This window comes from Mytilus trossulus, chromosome 3, assembly GCF_036588685.1.
Source record: "Mytilus trossulus isolate FHL-02 chromosome 3, PNRI_Mtr1.1.1.hap1, whole genome shotgun sequence".
In the NCBI taxonomy this organism is placed as follows: domain Eukaryota; kingdom Metazoa; phylum Mollusca; class Bivalvia; order Mytilida; family Mytilidae; genus Mytilus; species Mytilus trossulus.
The window spans coordinates 40,871,712-40,894,189 of record NC_086375.1 but is presented as its reverse complement, the minus strand read 5'-3'; the positions used below and the strand labels follow the sequence as shown (position 1 = coordinate 40,894,189).

At 33.3% G+C, this 22,478-nt stretch overlaps 3 protein-coding genes across 3 annotated transcripts; all 3 read right to left on the bottom strand.

The window, feature by feature from the left end:
- Window positions 1-1,829: 1,829 nt before the first annotated feature.
- On the bottom strand, window positions 1,830-13,698 carry LOC134711473 (asparagine-rich protein-like). The gene is made up of 6 exons (XM_063572075.1): window positions 13,467-13,698; window positions 10,897-11,988; window positions 9,611-9,972; window positions 6,649-6,739; window positions 4,959-5,038; window positions 1,830-2,196 (listed from the first exon to the last, which is right to left on the bottom strand). The coding sequence occupies exons 1-6, from the start codon at window positions 13,531-13,533 to the stop codon at window positions 2,161-2,163; spliced, it is 1,728 nt and encodes a 575-aa protein (XP_063428145.1). The 5' UTR covers window positions 13,534-13,698; the 3' UTR covers window positions 1,830-2,160.
- Window positions 13,699-14,512: 814 nt separating this feature from the next.
- On the bottom strand, window positions 14,513-17,191 carry LOC134710773 (uncharacterized). The gene has a single exon (XM_063571171.1). The coding sequence runs from the start codon at window positions 17,189-17,191 to the stop codon at window positions 14,513-14,515; it is 2,679 nt and encodes an 892-aa protein (XP_063427241.1).
- Window positions 17,192-17,435: 244 nt separating this feature from the next.
- On the bottom strand, window positions 17,436-20,006 carry LOC134710772 (uncharacterized). The gene has a single exon (XM_063571169.1). The coding sequence runs from the start codon at window positions 20,004-20,006 to the stop codon at window positions 17,436-17,438; it is 2,571 nt and encodes an 856-aa protein (XP_063427239.1).
- Between the last annotated feature and the right edge of the window lie 2,472 nt (window positions 20,007-22,478).

Below are 22,478 nucleotides of genomic sequence, written 5' to 3'. Positions count from 1 at the left end.
TGTAGATTGTTTACATTTGAGGTAAAAAAATGCATTTATAAGATGATAAACTAGGGCAATACTATAAGCAGTAGTTTATAAATGTTTAAATCGAAGAAAAATTGATTATAAAAGCAAATCAAGGTTACAAATACAAACCGAGTGCTATGAGTGTTCCTGGTGATTGTAAATCTAGAAAAATGGTTTTGGATGCTTCAAATTCATAAAAAAAGTAAAATAACAACAATATCAGAACTCCAAGAAAAATTCAAAACAACTTTTTTTCTCAAATAAAAAAATCAAAAGTCGTGCATCTGTATATTTACAAATCGTAAAGCTAAGCTAACATTTTGCAGAACTATTATCAATAAAAGTTTGGGCCTTTTGATATAGTTAGTTAAGCTTAGAACCGCAAATTATAACAAATATTAATGAGGCTAAGGTCTGTCTAAGGAAGCAACTAATAGCTTTGTTTACTGCAAATAAGATGTTCCTTTATGAGGGGCAGTACGCTAAAAAACACAGCCCAGACATGATTATAACCAAACAAAACAAAAGCTTTTTAATTTATACTAAACAACTGTTCACGAAACTCGACATATACAACCAACGATTAGATACAATATAGTCTAGTTCATTATACTTTAAGCATAGGTCAATAAGAGCTTTATAAAAGTAACATTATAACATTCTAACACAGCTGTAAAATTCTGTTTGAAAGGTGTCATCGTCTAGTTATCATTGTACTGAGTGGTAAGTGATATTAAGTTTTGGACTGTGTGTGTTTTAGAAAGTATTAATACATTGTAGTTATCAAAGGTACCAGGGTTTTAATTTAGTATGCCAGACGCGTGTTTCGTCTACATAAGACTCATCAGTGACGCTATCAAAATATTTATAAAGCCAAACTGTAATACTTTTGATTTGTTTATTTTTCGTGGGTACCAGTTTTCGTGGTTCTGGAAAACTTGCATGTTCATGGACATTCAATTTCTTTATTTTGCTTAAGTCTGCATACAATCCTATATTAAATTTGTGATTCGTTGAACATTTAATTTCGTTGTTAATATGTACCTACGAAATCCACGAAAATTGGTTTCCAACGAATAATAAAGAATCCACAGTATTGGCAAGTGTATTTTATCTTTGTGTCTAGGGTCTGTACTGATTTATAGTTTTTGTTATGATAGCCGTTTGTTTTGTATAATGAAACGATTTGTTTAAGAAAAATATCATTTGTGGATTCCCTTATCTTTATATTAACAGGCATTTTTTCTGTTGTATTGTCTTGGGGTGTTAGCTATGATAAACTGTGATATCAAATATCACCAGTAAAAGAGAACCCAAAGATTGTACACATATTCTACATCTGAATAAGCAAACTTGTATTCAAATAGACACAAAACAAAATATCATTAGACATTTATGCTATACATATTTTTCTAAATCATATTGATTAAACAATATTGAAAGACCAATCAACAAGGTATTATGATTTAGTTTTATTCTTCATACTTGTACTATCTTGAAATGTCATTTAAAAAACATTTTTATCAAGTGTTCTACTATCTACTTATATCAATAGAAACTTAAACTTGTATACATGATTTATGATTGATTTCCATCAAAACAGTAGTGAAAGTAACTGCTTTGATCTAAATAGCGATATTTAAAGTACATAATAAAACAAGAGCTGTGCCTTATTCAAATAAAGAAGATAAACAAATAATATTATACATTTAAAATACAATCATTTAACACACAGCATGTACATTTGCACGTACTTCCTTATACAATGTACGTTAATCATTAATTTAAAAGTGACATTATCTAGTCTTCTAGTACTAGTAACATGCTTTTCACTTTAGGTAGATCAATCTCTAAGTAAACCTATGTTATATTTGTAGACAATACAAACTAAATTGCTTTTGTTTACAGTATTACGTTAATAAACATTTACATTGAACTAACACATAAGTAAAAATAAGGTAATTTGCAAAATTAGCAGATGAACGATATAAATAAGTTAGTTTACAATTACTCAAAAGTATTTGCAATGCAATCTGGAATTTGGCAATATAAGATTGTCGCTAATTTCCGTTTTTATTCAACGTCGTTGTTACAAGAAGTTCATCACCGAACTTAGTCCAGTTTTTCTATCCCGTAGTAAAATGCAAATGCTCATATTTCTTTAGGTACACAATTGTATATTTTCACCTGTAAAAATATTAAAAATTACAACATGATAAATATGAGACGAATTGATTTTAAAAATTAAAATATTAAATAAAGGAAACAAAAATAAAAAGGAGAAAAAAAACATGCTCATATTTTTAAACTTTTTTCAGAAGTAAGCCAATTACTTTCATAATGTAAATCTACCGCACATATAGATATTTGTATGTTTTGTTTGTTTTATGTAAAAAGTAGAATATTTGTTTTTGATTTAATGTAACTGCCTGGACAGACACATATTTTTAGTCACATTTTGTATATACTTGGCAAATGTTTCATTATTCATGGTAATTATTATGCCTGGGCGGAGACAATACTTTCTTTGTTAGTAAACAACATTATTTCATGTCGTCAGATGTCACAAAAGACATACTAATCAGGTAAAATATTATACATGAAATATAGATTAAGGTTTACAAATGATAATTATCTTTAAAGTTAATGAATGTTTAAATTATAAGGTATCATTCTGGGTAAATGATAAATTTGATGTTTTCAGACCTGGACATTTAAAGTGTCGTTCTTTCAAGTTTTATAAACCAAAAGTAATATTTGAATTGCAGAATATAAGTATATAATGCAAACCTTTTTACTTGATAAAAAACAACAATGTGTTTCAAGTACACGGATGCCCCATCCGCACTATCATATTCCATGTTCAGTGGACCGTGAAAATTGGATAAAATTTCCAATTTAGCATTGAAATTAGAAAGGTCATATCATATTGAACAAGTTTCAAGTTGATTGGACTTCAACTTCATCAAAAACTACCTCGACCAAAAACGTCAACCTGAAGCGGGATAGACGGACAAACGGACGTAAGGACGGACGCACGAACGAACGAAGGGACACACAGACCAGAAAACATAATGCCCATCAATGGGGCATACAAATGTTGCTCCCGCCAATACGTTACATTTTGTAAGTGAAGTTCTTTGACAGATAAAAATGTCGCCCCACAAGTACGTTCCATTATTTAGCAAATAAGTAAGACACACTTGGAAGTTGATATTCTCCATACCTCTGTGCATGTTTATTTCTTATTTGAGTGCCTTAATTTTCACTTTCAATATGGCATTTTTCAGTTGGACTTGATTAAATTAAATATGTTAACCACTTCCTTAAATATACTAAGATTGGGTTTTACTTGTTATTATGAAACACATAGTTATTAAGATCCAGTTAAAGTATGATATTGTTGATCCCTTCTACTTTATTTATCGCTCACTCCGTGTTCGAGAAAATGTGACCACCCAAGTTAAATATGACTCATTAAGGTAAATAATACAAATGGACAGGATTTAAATGATAAAAGAAGACATTTTGCCACGACTTTGACAGTTTCTCTTTGACTAACTAGTATGAACTACAAATCCTGTTGGTATCTTTTGCCTTTTTTTTTTTAAAAATTTACACGATTTTCCTTTTGAATTATTATCTTGGCTCTGCTGTTTTATGTACATCATTGACGTACTTCTATTTTTATGATTTTGACACCACATTAACTTTACAGTTACTGTCACGCATGAGGTGACCGATACGATATGTCAGTATGTCAACTTCATAGCATGTTTAAACAGTCTTAGGTCTGAAGCTGCTAGCTAAGTTGTCTGAACTTCTATTAGATCGATTGCGTCCTATTCCTAATTCTGAAATTTTAGCTTTTTCTGCATTCACATTGGGGGACGCAAACATATCAGGAGAATTTTGCCACGTTGATACATTTGGTCTGGCTCCTTTTGTAGTTCATGCGATTCCCGCAGTTTTGTATTTTACTTTGATTTTATTCTAGGATTTGAGTATATGTCGTTTGAATTACTGGCATTGTTTTATCTGTGCTCAACCTTGTTATTCTAGGCATTTGAAATGTTTCCACAGATTTTCTTCCTTACAAACAATTACCATCAGAGCATTATAAGATTGGAAGTGTTGCATTTATCATTCACTTTATAACAATTCTGTTTTTGTAGTATTATTCGATGGATAGCATGAACCACTTTCTTATGATCGATAACCTTAGAGGTATAGGGGAGGGTTGAGATCTCACAAACATGTTTAACCCCGCCGCATTTTTGCGCCTGTCCCAAGTCAGGAGCCTCTGACCTTTGTTAGTCTTGTATTATTCTAATTTTAGTTTCTTATGTACAATTTGGAAATTAGTATGGCGTTCATTATCACTGAACTAGTATATATTTGTGTAGGGGCCAACTGAAGGACGCCTCCGGGTGCGGGAATTTCTCGCTTCATTGAAGACCTGTTGGTGACCTTCTACTGTTGGTTTTTTTATTTGGTTGGGTTGTTGTCTCTTTGACACATTCCCCATTTCCATTCTCAATTTTACTTTACGCTTCATTGTACATACATTAGGTTTCTTGTCAGTTTAATCGCTTATATCTTAGAGAGAGAGTACGTCCAGTTCGCAAAATCAGCAATTAAGTTATCCTTTCCAAGAAATGGACAATCAGTTATATATTTGCAAGAAAACAACTAATAATATGTACCTAGTTTCTGAATAAAGCCCATTTAATATATCAGGCTTAGCTGGTCCTTTCATGCATGGTGTACAGTAGTCTTATAGAAAATAACAACATTTTTACTTGAAATTTTCACTTGTGTTCTATTATAACTTAATTACGTTAGACGCGGGTTTCGGCTAGACCAGATTCATTAGTGGCCGCTCGAATAAGTTTAAAGTCGAAATCAACTAACAACTTGAGAGGTGATTTTATTTTTCAGTTACTTACGTCATCCAAGAAACCTTTGAAATATCCATATCTTTCGCAGTGTCCAAACATCATTTCTGCTGATCGTATCTCAACATTTCCTGTTTAATAAGGGAATTATCATTAGCAACAATACATATGCGTTATTAACATTTTAAACATTTATAAAGCAAATATGTAAGCTCTTCTATGGAAATGAACGGCAATAAACGGCAACCTTAAAAAGGAAAATGAAATTAACATAAAACAAAAAACTTCAGACTTAGCAGCACGAACATCGCTGTTAGAATAAAAAGAAGAAATGAAAACGGAAAGAATAGTGTAAACAAATATAACCAAAAGATCATGATTCTAGAGTTGCAGCCTTTACATGAAGGTCAGGTAAAAACAAACCCAACAATCCAGTGATAAAAATGAACGAAGTAATGAAGCGGCTACAGCCATTGATTTGAAGTTTGTCAGAACATAACAACATTGGACATTTTTGGGGTTCGTGCTGTTTATTGTTTAGTTTTCTATGTTGTGTCATGTGTACTGTTGTTTGTCTGTTTGTCTTTTTCATTTTTAGCCATGGCGTTGTTAGTTTGTTTTAGATTTATGAGTTTGACTGTCCCTTTGGTATCTTTCGTCCCTCTTTGATAGAGTTGAACTTTTCTTTCATTTGTATTTCAGCTAAGAAGTTAGAATTCTTGTGTAAGTAATTGAGACATCCCATGCTGTATACACCTTTGCATGAGAGGAATTTGAATGAATGAACCCCGACAGCAGACTATTTGAATTATAGATTTCCATCTGATTCACATAGTTTTTGAATAGGGAGTTTCACAGAAACTTTGAATTCCAAGTTTGATTGCTTAAAGAATCAATGTAAGGAATGGAAAAATGTATCTCGTGGAGTACTGGAATTATTCAACAATACGACCATATTATATGGACACTTTTACAATATTGAGTAGAGTATAATTATGGACAATAATTTCAATATATCATCAAGTAAATCCACCTTGTATTACCTTTGAACATGCAAAATGAATAATAACATTTACATAGATAAATCAATGATATTTTGATAAGCCTAAGAGTGTGTTTAGGTATTTGTCAAGTATATTATTGTTCGATGCTAGACAAGTTTTTATTTGTAAGTTCAGACATTCAAATCTTTTATTTTAATGAAATTCGACGCCATGTTTAAATAGTATGGGTATTTCATATCTCTTTGATGTTCTTGTTATGCATTTAATGTTTTTATTCCCCATCACATATTGTGCTGTCGTAATCTGTTTTGAAATCATTTTCTTTCCTCAACATGTTTTTGTTTTGTGAACAAATTGTTTCGAAAAAATGTTTTAGACAATTCATTTCATGGAAAATTCTAGTTTATCAAAGATAAGGATTAGTTTCTCACGGTTTACTCCTTTGCTGTATGGGGAATCTCAATGAGAAAGTTATAGTAAAGTTATGACTTCTGGTCACTCAAATTACAAACATTAGCTTGATACGAGAAATTTGAATATTTTCTGATATTTTTTTGACGTATTGTTTAAACTGCATTTTTGCTTAGATTGTGTATTCTGCTTTGCTATTCATACTTATTTACTTGTTTATCATCGAAGATCGAAAGTTTATATGTTTTTTTATGGGGGGAAATATTGCTTTATAGATTCTGCTTTATTGAAATAATTTAGAAGATTAAAAAAATATATACAATTACCATTAACAGATTCTCTTTTTTCTAAACCATTTACTTTGCCTGTCAAATATTCTCCGTCGTACGAATATATAACATCATTCCATTCCATTGGCTGTAAAATATACAAATAGTTTTACTTCAGACACTTTAAAAAATTTAAAAATTAAAATAACAAAAATACTGAACTCAGAAAATCCAATCGGAAAGTTCATAATCGCATGGCAAAATCAAATGACAAAACACATAAAAACGAATGGACAAGAACTGTAATATTCCTGACTTGGAACAAGATAACCCACCATATAAGTGAAAAAGGTTGACGAGAGCAATAATTTGGCCCTCTCAATTGTAAAGCATATGATTTTTGTCCGTCCCTTAAAATTAAAATGCAAAAGTGACTTTTGTTTTATCACTTTGAAGTCAAGAACATAAACATTTAAATAAAATATTTGTCCTGAAACGACCACTTTGCACATAGTTATGCATTAAATAAATACTAGACCTATCATTTACTAAAAAAATAAAATAGATAAAAAAATATGTGAAAGCATGATCCGGGTGATTTGATGAAATTAACATCATGACCACACACGTTTCTCAATTCTAAAGAAAAATTGTACAACCAAGTTAGGTAAGGACGGTAATTTAATTTGCAGCAATCTATACGTCTTAATCCGGTTTCTAAAATTAAATATAATAAAAATAATCTAAAACAAGACTTATAAACTCCAGACAAGGTTAATTAATCACGTATGCAATGCGAGTCTAATAAAGACGGAAAAGGTAACGAAGTAATAAATTGTAAGTACTTATAACTTACATGTTTTTGAATTCATAAGTATATCTTTTACAAACACATGAATTTGTAATAAACAATATGTCTTTTTTGCTGTCTTAATTATTTGATCATTTGTTTGATCCTATTTTGCATAGGAAATAACACATTTCCTCAAAATCAATTTCGTACTCAAATCACTGGCAAGCATAGAATATTTTTAAATATTAAGTAAAGGGACAAAGGGAAAATAATTGTCACTGAATGTCACTGGGTGTGGGTGAAAGCAATTTCCATTAAAGCGTGGTTAACTATTTTAAAATTAGATTTTGAGGGAAGACAAACAAACCACAAACAAAGCATAATAAACAGAACATTTGTCAAGCAAATTTGATTAATAATGCTAAAACACAAAAACCTGTTATTGTTATACAACATTACGATCTTATCGTGTTAAAAGTTAGTAACTCATCTCACAGAAAAAATCTTACGAGAAGTATACTCTCAGTCATGAACATTTTAGTAAAAGAATCAATTTTCATAATCTGTTTTAATGAAAAATACCCTAGGACTGTTTTAATTATTTGACACATCAGATACCATACTTTACATTACGAAAAGTAGCAAAATTAATACCAAATCCCTTATCAGGGTTTATTAATCCATTTATAGGCACTTTTGTCGACAATGTAATCCCTTGTCTCTATAATGACCGTCTTACTTACACCTATTTACATACTTTTATACCAATTATCAGGTTAAAATATACTTTACATTGCATTTGTCAAAAGTGAATGTTGTATGAATGCCGTATTGTTTAAATATAAATAATGTATGGCATTTTTCATTATTGTTGGACAATCTTTGAATGCAAAACAGTACTAAACATTTTCGTTACAACTGACACAATTATTCATACTTTTAAAAAATGTTCATACTAGGAGCCATATTATAACAAATATCTCGATCGCCTTTGATTCGTTATTGCATAATAAGCTTAGTAAAACTTTAATCGAATCCTATATTTTTCAAGAAGACACACATTTGTATTTTGAATTAAACTGTTTATGCATTTACAGTCAAAAATGCTTAAGAAACCACCTGTATAAAGCTAAAAACCTGTGTAATAAGACCATTAATATTATATCTCTCTGTAATTAGTTATCAAAAGTACCAGGATTATAATTTAGTACGTCAGACGCGCGTTTCGTCTACATTAGACTCATCAGTGACGCTCATATCAAAATAATTATAAAGCCAAACAAGTACAAAGTAGAATTAAGAGCATTGAGGATCCAAAATTTCAAAAAGTAAAGTATTTCATATAGATTGAACCTGTATCAAAAGACACGTTTTTGCTCTACCTTGAGTGGTCTCTTAATAGAGGTCGGCCATTTAAAGACGTATCAACCGTATGATATACGTTGACGTATCCGCATCTGCAGATATACCAAATCACAGTATATGATCCCGAGCTTTAATTTTATGTATTTTCAATAATATGCAAATGGGCGACTGATTAATTTCTAATGCAGAAATTTACTAAACTATAAGGAAATATCGAGTTTTTGTGGAATATGTAACCCTACTTTTAAAGATATTCCGGATAGTTGGAACAGTTTACAGGCTTGATAGGAGTGAATACGGTAAAATCGTTTGTTTTTTTGTGTATGAATTTGTGCTCACGTAGAACCAAATTGTTAATTGACAAATAGAGTGATACTCAGTACTTTCTATTACCTTTAATGATAAAATCTCAAATGAACAATATTCAAAGTTCCTTACATGTATATAAGTAATACATTTGATTTTTTTGGGTGTTTATTCATATAAGATCTTGAAATATTTTTTAACTAGAGTATTAAAGGATTGTGTACGATATTCGTGTACCTGCCCTTCATTGGCTCCTTTTTAAGGGCATGTAAAAGTAGTTGATAAAACCCCTTATTTCATTTTTACGAAACACCCCTCTATCACAAAGATTGAAAGTGTAAGTTTGATTGTTTCGAAAAGACTCTAATTAGTTTTTTTCTTAAATGAAGTATAGTCTTATTAATAAGCTCGGGATCACATAATATTTTTTGATATATCTGCAGATGCGGATACGTCAACGTATACGATACGGCTGAAACGTTTGTAAATGACCGACATCTAATACAGACTTCACTGTAGTACTATTTTATCATATTATAAGTACCTACGACTTACATTTATTTTGAAAGTCAGGAATTTTATTTCAGATTCTGTAGTTTTCACAAAGAATGTCAAGACATCTGCAAAGCTGTTTAAGATGACACCAAAAGAAGGTTCTTCTTGTCCTGTTCCACAGTTTGTGATGAGAGGATGAGGTTTACTTCTTGACTTTGCTTCCGACTTGAACCTGAATTTCAAAGTCATTGCATGCTGGAAGTCAAAGTTTGTATATCTCCATATAATGATTCTGCTAGCACCATTGAAATAGGCCAAGTCGCTTAGCGATACAACACCTTCTACTCCAAATGGTATTTCATTTGAGGATAAATCCACGACAGCTCCTTTGTTAAAATCCATAAATACTTCAGGTTTACAGCCTTAAAAAAGAAAATCTATAATGATTGAAAGATCTCACATCAAGATTAATAACAAATGAGTTGACAATGTCTCTAAGTTGTGTCTTAGCTTCAAGGGTATTCCATAGTTGAATAATCGAAGATACGATATATATGTTACAATACTTAAATAGTTATGAACCATTTGCCTTCAAGATTATTTTTGTTTTCAACTGAGCTCAAATAGAATTCGGTGACATATAGTTGCCAGCATGTAAGTTCTATGGTCGCGCAAGTGTCAGTCTTCTAGTTCAGAAGTATATGAATGCATATTTGTAAATAGAATAAATCTCATCTATAAATGCAGAAAGAGTATGATTGCCAAAAGAGACAACTCTCTACAAGAGACCAAATGACACAGAAATTGACAGCCTTAGACCACTATACAGCCTACAACAAGGTGAGATGCCCATGCCGCATTGTCAGCTATAAAAGTCGTCGAACTTCGTTTCTCTTAAACTGAGTTTAACTATGCGTATTGTTGTGCATTTGTTTTCATCTACATTGGCTAGAGGTATAGGGCGAGGGTTGAGATCTCTAAAAACATGTTTCACCCTGCCGCATTCTTACGCCTGTTCCTATTCAGGAGCCTCTGACCTTTGTTAGTTTGTATGATTTCTAATTTTAGTTTCGTGTCTTTAATTCGGAGTTTAGTCTACGTCCATTATGACTGTAGTATAGATATTTGTTTAGGGGCGAACTGATAGGCTTCTCCGGGTGTTGGTTTTGATCTTTGCATTGAAGATATATTGATGGCCTTCAGCTATTGTCTGCTCTATGGTCGGGTTGTTGTCTCTGGCACATTCCCATTTTCCATTCTCAATTTTATAATCTTTTATTCCTAAGCAAGCGTATAATATGGTGACTTTGTTAACCCTTTTATTTTGGAATGATTTCGACACTTACCTTCAGGTTGATATCCAATATTGATTGAGCATTCACATGTATCTTGGTCATATGCTGTTCCAAGGGCACACCTCCGTTTAATCCATCCATTATCCTTTACCTTCTCCATAAAGAACTTTTTATTGAGAGAATGTGGTTTATACGGACATTTGTTTTTACTAAATAATGAATCTTTTAAATAAGACTTGTCTTTACTGATTAATCCAAGTGCTATATTCAGAAGCGTGTTTTCCCGCTTTAAAATATTTGTTAATTGCTCTATCGATGGCTGCTTGTTTTTGATAATCTGTTTTCTAATTTTCTTCTTTTGTTTTAATTTATTTATTCTTTTTTGTAGAATGAAAGAGCCTCCGTTTAAATTTGGTCGGTTCCAAGGCTGTTTGAAAACATCAGATACTAAAATTGAAGAACCTGCTACATTAAAACCATCTTTAAAGTCATTTGATAACGAATTAGATTGTGTTTTCATGTCACGCCATATATTTTGAGGTAGGAATTCATGAACAACTCTCCCATTAAAATCGGATGAGCTGGGTTTTAATTTTGTCTTATACACCATTGTCTCTGAAATGATTGAAGACTTGACTGGTGGCGTAGCTACAGATGTTAGTATAGTTTTAACGATTTCTGTCGCTTTAAATGGCGGCACTGTTTCTGGAAAGGGAGCCACTGTTGCCGGAAATGGAGACACGGTTATTTTAGTTGTGTTGGCTTGAACTTGTGTGGGCTGTCCAATCTCAGCATTTCTCATACTGAAAAAAGCTTTAGTAGCTGGCTTTGTTGCAGAAAGCGGAACAGATTTCACTGTTTCTGTTGTGGCTACATTACTTGTTTGAATGTCACGTCCTAGTAGTGGCGACGGTGTTTGAATGTCATTTCCCATTAGTGGCGACAGTGTTTGAATGTCACGTCCCGTAAGTGGCGACAGTGTTTGAATGTCACGTCCTGTTAGTGGCGACAGTGTTGGAATGTCACGTCCCATTAATGATGAAGGTAAGGATGAATCTCTTAATAAGCTTTCAGGTATTAATGATCCAATATCCATAGGATGGTCTTTGAATAAATCTAATGAATTAAGATCTGGAAGTGCATCTGAAACGACAAGCATTAATGATAGAATTGAAACACATATATGAGTAATGTATAAGCAATTTTAGCTTTTCTCTTGCCGTGATTACTGTTGAATAATTGATTGCAACAACTCATTGTCATAACGCTGTTTAAAGAATTCAAGGTAAAGGGTACTTTAAAAATCTTTGGATATAAGACGTTGAAAAAAGTTGTGATTAAAATTATTCATATGAAAATGTTTTATTTGATGCAAATGTCTGGTTATGTAATGTATTTCAGTTGTTTCCTATAAATAGTTATTACTCTAGTTTTATCATGTACATCTTTTGTATAGTAATTTTATAAAATTTACTGTTTGCACAAGAATAAATTATTCTAAATAATAGGGATGTTCTGGTAACCAACAGAAAACCCTTGCCGTTTTTGGCACAACTTTTGTGATCTTTTGGTCCTCGATGCTGTTCAACTTTGTACTTGTTTCGGCTTTCAAACCTTTGTATCTGGGCGTCACTAGTAGATGTTGTGTGGACAAAATGCACTTCTGACGTATTGAAATTTTACTTTAACTTGTTGCCTTTAGTTGGCTGTTGTTCGTGTGATTTTTTGTCAATTGTGTTCTCCAATTTATTTATATTGTAGTCCTGGGGTGTTGTGTTGTCATTTTGGTGTTATATTTCACATGGCTATAAAAGTGCGAGGTTTGGCATGCCACAAAACCATGTTACCAAGTCAGGAATATGGCCATTGTTATATTATAGTTCGTTTCTGTGTGTGTGTTGCATTTTAACGTTGCGTCGTTTGTTTTCTCTTTTATTTTTGAGTTCAAATTTACATTGCGATAAGACGTGTCACGGTACTTGTCTATCCCAAATTCATGTATTTGGTTTTCATGTTATATTTGTTATTCTCGTGGGATTTTGTCTGATGCTCGGTCCGTTTCTGTGTGTGTTACATTTTAGTATTATGTCGTTGCGCTCCTCTTATATTTAATGCGTTTCCCTCGGTTTTAGTTTGTTACCCCGATTTTGTTTTTTGTTCATGAAGTTATGAGTTTTGAACAGCTGTATACTACTGTTGCCTTTATTTATGAATATTCGAAGTCAGTAGTTATCAAAGGTACCAAAATTATAATTTAGTTCGCCAGACGGGCGCTTCATCTACATAAGACGCTCAGATCAAAATATTTATAAATCCAAACCAGTACAAAGTTGAAGAGAATTGAAGACCAATAATTCCAAAACGTTGTGCCAAATACGGCTAAGGTAATCTATTCCTGGGATAAGAACGTCCTTAGTTTTTCGAAAAATTCAAAGTTTTATAACAAGAAATTTATAAAAATGACCATATAATTGACATTCATGTCAACACCAAAGTGCTGACCACGAAGCGATTTGCTAATAATTTTCAATAAAACAAAAACCTAACTCCTTATTCATGGAAAAATATTATAAGATTTTAACACGAATAATAATAATTAAATAAATAAATATGTAACTTACCTCTTTGAGCATTGCAGATAGCTATAAATAAGAAAACTAAATACGTTGATATCGACAAAAACTCCATTTCTGTATTATGTTAAAAGTAGGTATGCTACTAAAACTATTTTTCGAAGTATTCACGGACATGCATTCTTCTTGAAATTCAAATTAGCAAAGGCAAATACTGAATTAAACTAAATTTTTAATTACACTTCGTGATGTTCGGACTAGTCAAATTAATTTCATGACCCACAACGTCATTTAATTTTACTATCTACACCCATGCTGAAAAAATAATTAATCATTGATGCTAATTAGGATTTTAATTTCTTTACGTTTGCATGTCAAAATTTATTTAGAATTTACATATATTGGTTAATAAATACTGTTAAAATTACCGAACAACGTACTAAATTATTTATGTGAAAACAATTTCCGATAAAATGACAATTTTTAATATGATAAAAGGTTTCGTAATACGTACGTTAATTGATAAGGAATACAACTTAATGAAATATATTTCAATCCAATGTGTTCTATTGTACTATCTTATACAAATTTAATCAGAAGTTTGATTTTAAATAAATATGACCAAGGAGGCAATTGTCGAGGCTAACTTCTAATATCGTATACAGAAAACAATAACAACCATACAGTTTGACGTTTACTTCATTATATCAGAACTGCTCAGGCGACGTCTCCCTGACGTCAACCATAGATACATAACAGTAAAACGCGATGTCTTGACTCCCGCGGTATTCTCGACATTCTCCGGGCGGCGAAAAGTAAATATCAAAATTAAATTACAATCAAGAAAAAAAAATGAATTAAATTTACTGTCTCTCAAATTCAAAACTTAAACTTAAAACTTAAGCACAGTCACTTGCTTCCAGACTAGTTATCTTTCAATTAAATCCCAAATTAGTCTATTTCGATAATTAACAGTGTCTATATTTTCCGCGCACTTGTTCACTTAGACAATTAAATCAAGAATATTCGTAAAAGTCCATAATAAATCTGAACAGTTAATAGTTTACGCATTATTTAGTCCATTTTTTAATATTTTACCTGGCTCTTCTGGCTGCTTCTCGGTTTGGCAACATCCGGCTTGTGGTCGCACTTGGTTCTTTCTTCTGTCGAGCTTCTTCGTCCTTTGATGTTTCGATGTCTGTACAAAGTTCAAGGGGATACAACTTGACGATCAGACGTGATGTGGTTCCCGTTTTGGTTCGAATAATAGCGGAACGAACTAGTCCATCATTTCCTTTGGTTAGGTTTTCCACTAGCCCGGTTTTCCACATTATTCTTCTGTTTTCATCATGAATCTGAACTACATCGCCTATTCTGATTATAGTGGAATTGTTTCCCGTTTTCTTGTGGAATTCACGCAATGACGTCAAATACTCTGTTTTCCATCTGTTCCAGAATTGTTGTAAGAGTAATGATTGTCTTTGAACACGTTTGATAAACTTTGTTTTGTTCATAAATGTCTCATTAAACATGTCAATTTCACGAGTATCCATGTACGGTAATGTATTTATCCTACGTCCATAAAGAAGATGAGCTGGTGTAAGTGGTTGAAGATCCTCCGGGTCTGAAGACACATATGTTAAGGGTCGATCATTTAAGACGGATTCTATCTCTGTAACGATTGTCTGAAGAGTCTCTAAATTTACAAGTGATTTTCCTAGTACTTTTTTCAAATTCGTTTTCGTCATTCCAATAAGACGCCCCCACCATCCACCAAACCATAGAGCACGTTTAGGGATGAAAAACCAGTCGATTCCTTGGGCTGATAATGTCTCTTTTAACTTTTTTGAATTACAAAGTTGTTTGATGTCTTCTGACGCGGATACAAAAGTAGAACCATTGTCTGACATAACTACTTTTGGTAAAGATTTTCTGCTTGAAAAGCGCCGAAAAGCTTGTAAAAATGTTTCTTCTGACAAATTTGTAACGACTTCAAGGTGTATCGCTCTAGTAGAGGCACAAGTGAATAAACATATGTAGACTTTCTTTATGACATTTTCGTTATCTTTAACTTGTAATGCGCCTGTGAAATCTATCCCTGTAGCTGTAAAAGGACCAGCTTCTTGTAGTCGAATTTTAGGCAATGGCAGTGGATCCGGTGCTGCATATGGTTGTCCAACAACCTTTCTACAAGTAACACATTTCCTAGGTGTTTTACGAACAAACTGTCGGATTGCGGATATCCAAAAACTTTGTCTCAAATGTACGATTGTGGCATTTACTCCAGAATGACAAATTCTTTCATGGGCATCTAATACAATAAGTTTAAAAATTGTATGATCGTTAGGTAAGATAAACGGAAATTTGGTGGACTCCGATAAGGGTGCATTCTGGATTCTTCCTCCACATCTGAGGATGTTCTTGTCGTCAAGAAATAATCTTAATTGTCTGATTCTCGGTAAACTGTCCCGTGATTTACTGTTAAACTTCAATGCGTTATATTCCGTAGCAAAAGCCGTTTCCTGACAATTTCGAACCCATAACTCAACAGATTTGGATAATTCACTTGGTTTTAAATGTTCTAGTGTCCTTAAACTCCTTTCAATTCTACAGTTTTCTATAAATCGTAGTACATATGACGTGATACGTAACAGTTTCTGGTACGACGAATAACGTTCAATATCAATAATAAAGTTAATTCCAAATTTACAAATCGAATCGTCCTTTGGTTGGCTATTACATGTACTTTCATTTTCTGTTAACAAAACTGATAAAGACGTGTCGATTAATGTTGATTTTGGGTATGTTGAACTGTCTGTTAACCAATGCGGACCTTTAATCCATAATGTGCTGTTTGTGTATTGTTCGGCTGTTATCCCTCGTGTTACTAGATCAGCTGGGTTATCGCTTGTAGGGCAATACTTCCATTCCCATGATTTTGTCAATTCGTTTATTTCATTCGCACGATTTTGTATGAAACGTTTTAATGTCTTTGTTGACTTAAGCCAGTGTAAAACAATCTGACTATCCGACCAAAATGTGATGTTTTCGCACTCCAACGTTGATTGAAGGTGTTTAGCTAAGCGTGCTCCGATTACGGCTGCAATTAACTCAAGTTGTGGGAGTGTCAGTTCCTTTAACGGAGCTACTCGTGACTTTGCCATTACAAGTGCTGTCTCTTGTCCATTGCATATATATCCTACCGCACCATATGCCTTTGTACTTGCGTCAACAAATATGTGAAGACTGTGTTGTGTTGATCCTGTAGTCTCAGCGAAATAATATCGAGGAAATACTGTTTGTGTAGCGGTCTCAATATTCTCGCGTATACCGATCCATTGGTTACATAGGTCTCCCTCTATTATACTGTCCCATTGTAATCCAAGTTTCCATATTTCTTGCAACAAAATTTTAGCCGTTATTGTCACTGGACTCAGTAATCCTAGCAGATCGTAAATTCCTGACGAATATCTCAATATTTCTCGTTTAGTTACAAGTTTTGTCGTACTTTCTTCCTTGCATTTGTGTGGATAGAAAATATAATCTGTGTGACTATTCCATCTCATTCCCAATACTTTCGTGTCTGTGTCCGTGTCTAAAACTTTCTGAGATACTGCTTGTTGTCGTACCTTTATGCTGTTCGAATTCCAAGACCTCAAATTAAATCCTGCCTTACTCATCATTTCCCTTGCTTGCTCAAAGAAGTTTAAAGTGACACTCTCTCTGTCAATGCTAGTCAAAATGTTATCCACATATAAATCACGTTCAAGCATTCTTGCGGTATTACTGTTGGTTTGCTGTAAATGTTTTAACAGAGTAGTGCTCAAGATAAATGGTGAGCAAGTTGCTCCAAATAGTACCACTTTAAATCTATACGTCATTAACGGACTGGTTACGTCTGAAGGGTTACTTAACCATAGAAATCGTGTTACATCTCGGTCGTCTTTGTTGAGTCCTACATCATGTACATGTAAAAAAGCCTTCTCAATATCGGTAGTGATAGCATAACGATGAAGTCTAAATCTTACCAAGATCTTGGATAAGCATACGTATTGGTGTTGTACTGGAATCTTTCTTAACAACGGCATGGTGTGGTATATAATGTACCTTGTTAATTGTTGGTTCTAATTCATCAACCCTCACAATAAATCCGCGACGTTCCTGTTCCTTTATAATATCTCCGTATTTCTTTAACATGGTCGCATCTTTGCCTATTCTTCTGATAACATTCGCCGTTCTCCTTTTTGCAACATCATAATTTGACGGTAATTCTTCGTAATCTTGTTTCCATGGCAATTTCGCCGAATACCTATCTCCTAGAAATTCAATTGATGACTCCTGATAGTCTTTCAAATAATTTGTCTCTTTCTCTTGATTTTCGGATGAATCTATGCCTATCGATTCAAGTTTCCAGAACGCTTCCAAATTAAATTCTTCTGATTTGTGCGAAACTAGTAAGTTAAAGATGCCAGCTGTCGTAGACGAACGTGCTATACCTGACTGTAAGGGTCCTGATAGCAAATACCCAAGCTTTGATCTTACCGCGGTCGGTCCATCTCCTCGTATAATCTCGTCTTCAATAAAATCCCAATAATAGTCGGCACCAATAAGTAAAGAAATTTCAAAAGAATCTTCTTTGGTAACTGGATGAGCAAGTCTCAATCCTTTTAGATAGTTCATATCTCGGTTAACGTTGCGCATGTGATTCTGAAGTGGGACTGCTATTGTAGGTACAATTAGAACTTTAATTGGAAATTTACGTCTATTTCCTGTTTCAATGTGCACGGTGGATTTACGTAGTTCTCTCGTGCTGGTGTTTTCCTTTCCAAATGCCGATAAGTGTACAACTTCAACTCCTTCAGTTTTCAAATTCAATGTTTTCGCTAGATCATCTGTTAAAAAAGATCTTTGTGCACCTTCATCAAATAAAATATTCGTATCCGTACATATACTACCTGACCATACAGGAGCTACATCCGTCTTCAATAGCACAGTTGTGCGCATCTTTGTCGATGAATGTAAAATGTGCGTATCTTCCTTGTTTTCCGTAGTATTGATGAGACTTACAGATGTAGATTGATTCTGACTTTGATTATTCTGTATATCTGGGTTGTTTGCAGTTTCCCTGTTACCATGGTTACTTACATTACATAAGCTGGAATGATGTCTCTTGTCACAGTGTCTACACGTTCTTTTAGATTTACACTCATTAGCATGATGATTTCCTAAACAATTTAAGCACAAATTGTCTCGTTTGACTATAGCTATGCGGGCTTTATGATCACTAACCTTGGTACAGTATGTTGGTGGATGTATGTCTTTACAAAAAACACATGGTCTCTCCTTAATATTCCGGGGCTGGCTTTTCTTCGCGTTGTGTGTTGTGTTTCCTTGTGGTGAATTATTTCCTGTGTGAAACGTGCTTATAGATGAGTTTGCAAACTGGTGGTCTATAGAATCAAGATAAGTACCTGCATTTTGTCCTGCCTCCATGATTTGAATTTCGTTCAGTATACTCTTCCTTAAATCTTTCAAATTCCAACTTGACGGTCCGTGTTGTCTTGCTAGGTTTTGGCGTATTTCTGCGGGCAACTTGTTCAGAATAATGGGTACCAGTAGTGAACTATAAGTGTCTGTAGTCTGTCCGAGTGACTCTAGACCTCGTACGTAAGTTTCAGTTTTGTCATAATAATTGCGGAGGCTTACTAAAGTATAAATCGGCGGCGAAATCTCAAGTAGAGCTTGCATGTATGTTTGTATTATAGTATGTATCTGTCCATACCTCTCTTGTAACAACGAAATAGCTTTGCCGTAGTTAGTGTTTTTCATCGAAAAACCTGATATGGTCTGAAACGCTTCTCCCTGTAGTAGTGACTTAAAGTAGTTAAACTTCTGTGCGTCGCTGAGCGTTGGATTTGTGTGTATAGATGTCTCATAAGAATCCCAAAAGGATTGCCAATCTAAAATATTCCCTTTAAACGTAGGCAAGTTCAACTTTGGTAATTTGTGGTACTGATTATTTGTGCTAGAAGACGAATGTAAACTTGGAATATGCATAGACGCGTTCGTAGCAGGAATAATCTCTGATATAGCGGGGTTACTTGTATAAAACGAGGCTGCATTCGATTGTACATGAGATGTTGACGTGAAACAATTGGCGTGCGGGTTCAATTGAGAGGAGTCGCTTGCGGGTACACTATTTGCTGTAGGCGAAATCAAGGTATGCATGGGTGTATCAGAGGGAGTAACGTGACTAGCTTGAAAAACTGTAGTATTGACGGGTAAATTTTGACTTTTCGATTGGGAGGGATTAATGAGTTTTCTAATTTGACGAATTTTTGAATCTAAATCAAACATGTACTCATCTGTTTGTTGAATTTTATCCACCACGTCTTCATCCGAGCTTGCTTCCACAATTTTATCATTCAGATCTTTAAGAATATCCCTTTTCTGTAACACGGAATCTAAAATAGCTGTGACGTCCTCAATTTCTATTTCGGAAAGGTCTCGTATCTCACCAAAGTTCTTCCAAAGTCTTGTAATTGCTCCTTTATGCCCGGAATGAACGTCTTTCAGCTTTGTGTCCATTTTCTTTTTTGGTCACGGCACCATAAATGTCGAGGCTAACTTCTAATATCGTATACAGAAAACAATAACAACCATACAGTTTGACGTTTACTTCATTATATCAGAACTGCTCAGGCGACGTCTCCCTGACGTCAACCATAGATACATAACAGTAAAACGCGGCATTCTCGACAGCAATCACAAGTCAAAGAGGCAAAAACAACACTATGATTGGAGGACTACTGATATATTACAAAAAAATTAAAAAGGCAAATTCCATTGACTGAAAAGGGATAACCCCTGATTGTTCTAGACAAAAACCCCTAAATGTTAGGTCTAAACTCATAAAAAAGCGTGTTGTGTATTTTTAAATATTCAGCCAATGTATACATATAGGTGTAATACCACCAAATCATAGATGCATACATAAAAGCGTCGAAATTTTTTTCTCTTGCATCTGACATCTCATTGCAGTAATACGTTTCTTATTTTAGTCAATAACATTATCGTGAGTGAATCAAAGCACCAATCTTTTTTATTTATTGTTTCCATTAAACATTTTGTAGACCTGAGGGTTACTATTAAAGCTTATAAACAGATTAGGTAGGGGATGAATATTTGATTGGAAAACTTCCAGTGATGGTTATTGTCTTTTATGAAAGAACTAGTATGTTAATTTTTGTCTGTAATACTGACAGGATGAAAATTTACTCATGTCATGTATTTTTTTTTTATTTGAAACAAAGATGAATTATTCATAATGCTTTGAAAAGTGAAAAATTAACAAAGACTTATAAATTTATTGTTCGCAAAAGTAAACATTATTCGAAATACTTGTTTAGCTCTTAAACTATTTTGAACTGAGCGTCTTTACCGAGTCTTATGTAGACAAAACGCGTGTCTTGCGTACCAAATTGAAAGCCTTGTTTCTATTATAAGGGAAACAATGGTACCTGAACTACACATAAATCCTCTCTGTACGATTTTTTTTAAAAACGAACCCATAATGTAGTATCGAAAACAATAATTTCATTCGGTGATTGTTGACCGGAAACTTTATCTCATTTTTTTATTTTATGGGTTTGTTGTCGAGGTTTACCGTATCAAGATGTGATAACCAATCAACGCAGACTCATTCATGGAAGACTTGCAAAAAAAGTGAGTCGATAAAGTGAGGTATCTTCTTTTATATTTCCTTTGAGTTTCCATTCTTTAATCAAACTCTGCAATACATAACAGTGGATAACCGATTTCGTGTGTTTTATCATCTAACTATTCTTTTAACACGATTAACCTTCCAGTACTCGTGTGTTTACATTCTTTTAATTAAGGTTTCCCCTCCTACTTGTGCTTTGCTGTTGCTTTATTCCATCGTTAGGTCTTGTAGTTTTAGTCAGTGCATACAGAAATGCTACCGGCGAATAAGAGTACGAGAAACCAATAACTTAATGGCAATAAATGTCTGAAGATTTTGATCAGATTTTTTTTTTTAACAACCTATTTAATTGTTGTGCACCTAGGTTGGCTGTCATGTACATACCTATCACATTTCAAAACATTAACCAATTAATCCAAGTACTTTTCTTAGTTTTAATATTTTTTTATTGTTAAAAAAACGACACATGGATTAATTTCTCAACTTAGTAAGGCTTCCCTAATACAGTACTTTTGTTGTTTTTTGCTTGTATAAATTCCTATTATGTTAGTAACCTCCTTGATTTTTTGCATGATGAAAAAACATAAACTCTTTGAGGATGTAGTTTTATATATAAAAAAAAAACGTCAATAATCAAATATTTTAATAGAAGGCAATTTGATTAATATTGTCCACAGTAATCTTTATTTGGACTTTTTTGTTTTAAGGCAAACAATCGCGATGGTTATTCATGCAAGTGGAAACGAATATGTGTGTTAATCATATGCCTTCTAACTAAAATATGTAAAATATTCATGATTATTGTCAGACGTATGACAAGAAAGTCAATGAGGGTTAAACGGAATTACAAATTATAACTTGACAGACACGTGCCATTACATATCTTTGTATAACGCCTTTGATAGACAATCTCTTGAATCTAAATCTCATAGTCATACGATACTCATTGCACCTCTGTAAAGTCTTGAATTGAAAGGGATGGTTTCGTTTCAGTAAAATGGAAATCAAAGACAAGCTCTTCACTTTTAAAATCATTTTCCACCTTAAATTGTAAGATTACACTAGTTCTTGTAAAACCATTTAAGCATTGTTGAGGAGTTCAATTTTTGTGTGTCTGTATATGACATTGAATTTACAAGTTCAAAGGTTCAAGAAGCAAGGCTAATTGATAATTTTTATTCACATTTTACTATCAAGAAATTGAAATATGTAGTATAAATGGAATAATTCTTTATTGTTTATTACATTCAAATGATCATGATGTTCTGTTTGTAAACTAGACAACATATTGATATATGAACAATTAATGCAATATTCCGATCAAGCTTGAACTTCGT

Coding starts and splice junctions, on each gene's coding strand:
- LOC134711473 (XM_063572075.1), bottom strand. CDS start 13,533: ATGGAGTTTTTGTCGATATCAACGTATTTAGTTTTCTTATTTATAGCT. Junction 9,973..10,896: donor TATTGGATATCAACCTGAAG/GTAAGTGTCGAA, acceptor TTCTTTTTTAAG/GCTGTAAACCTGAAGTATTT. Junction 2,197..4,958: donor TCAAAGGTTTCTTGGATGAC/GTAAGTAACTGA, acceptor ATATTTTTACAG/GTGAAAATATACAATTGTGT.
- LOC134710773 (XM_063571171.1), bottom strand. CDS start 17,191: ATGCTTGAACGTGATTTATATGTGGATAACATTTTGACTAGCATTGAC.
- LOC134710772 (XM_063571169.1), bottom strand. CDS start 20,006: ATGGACACAAAGCTGAAAGACGTTCATTCCGGGCATAAAGGAGCAATT.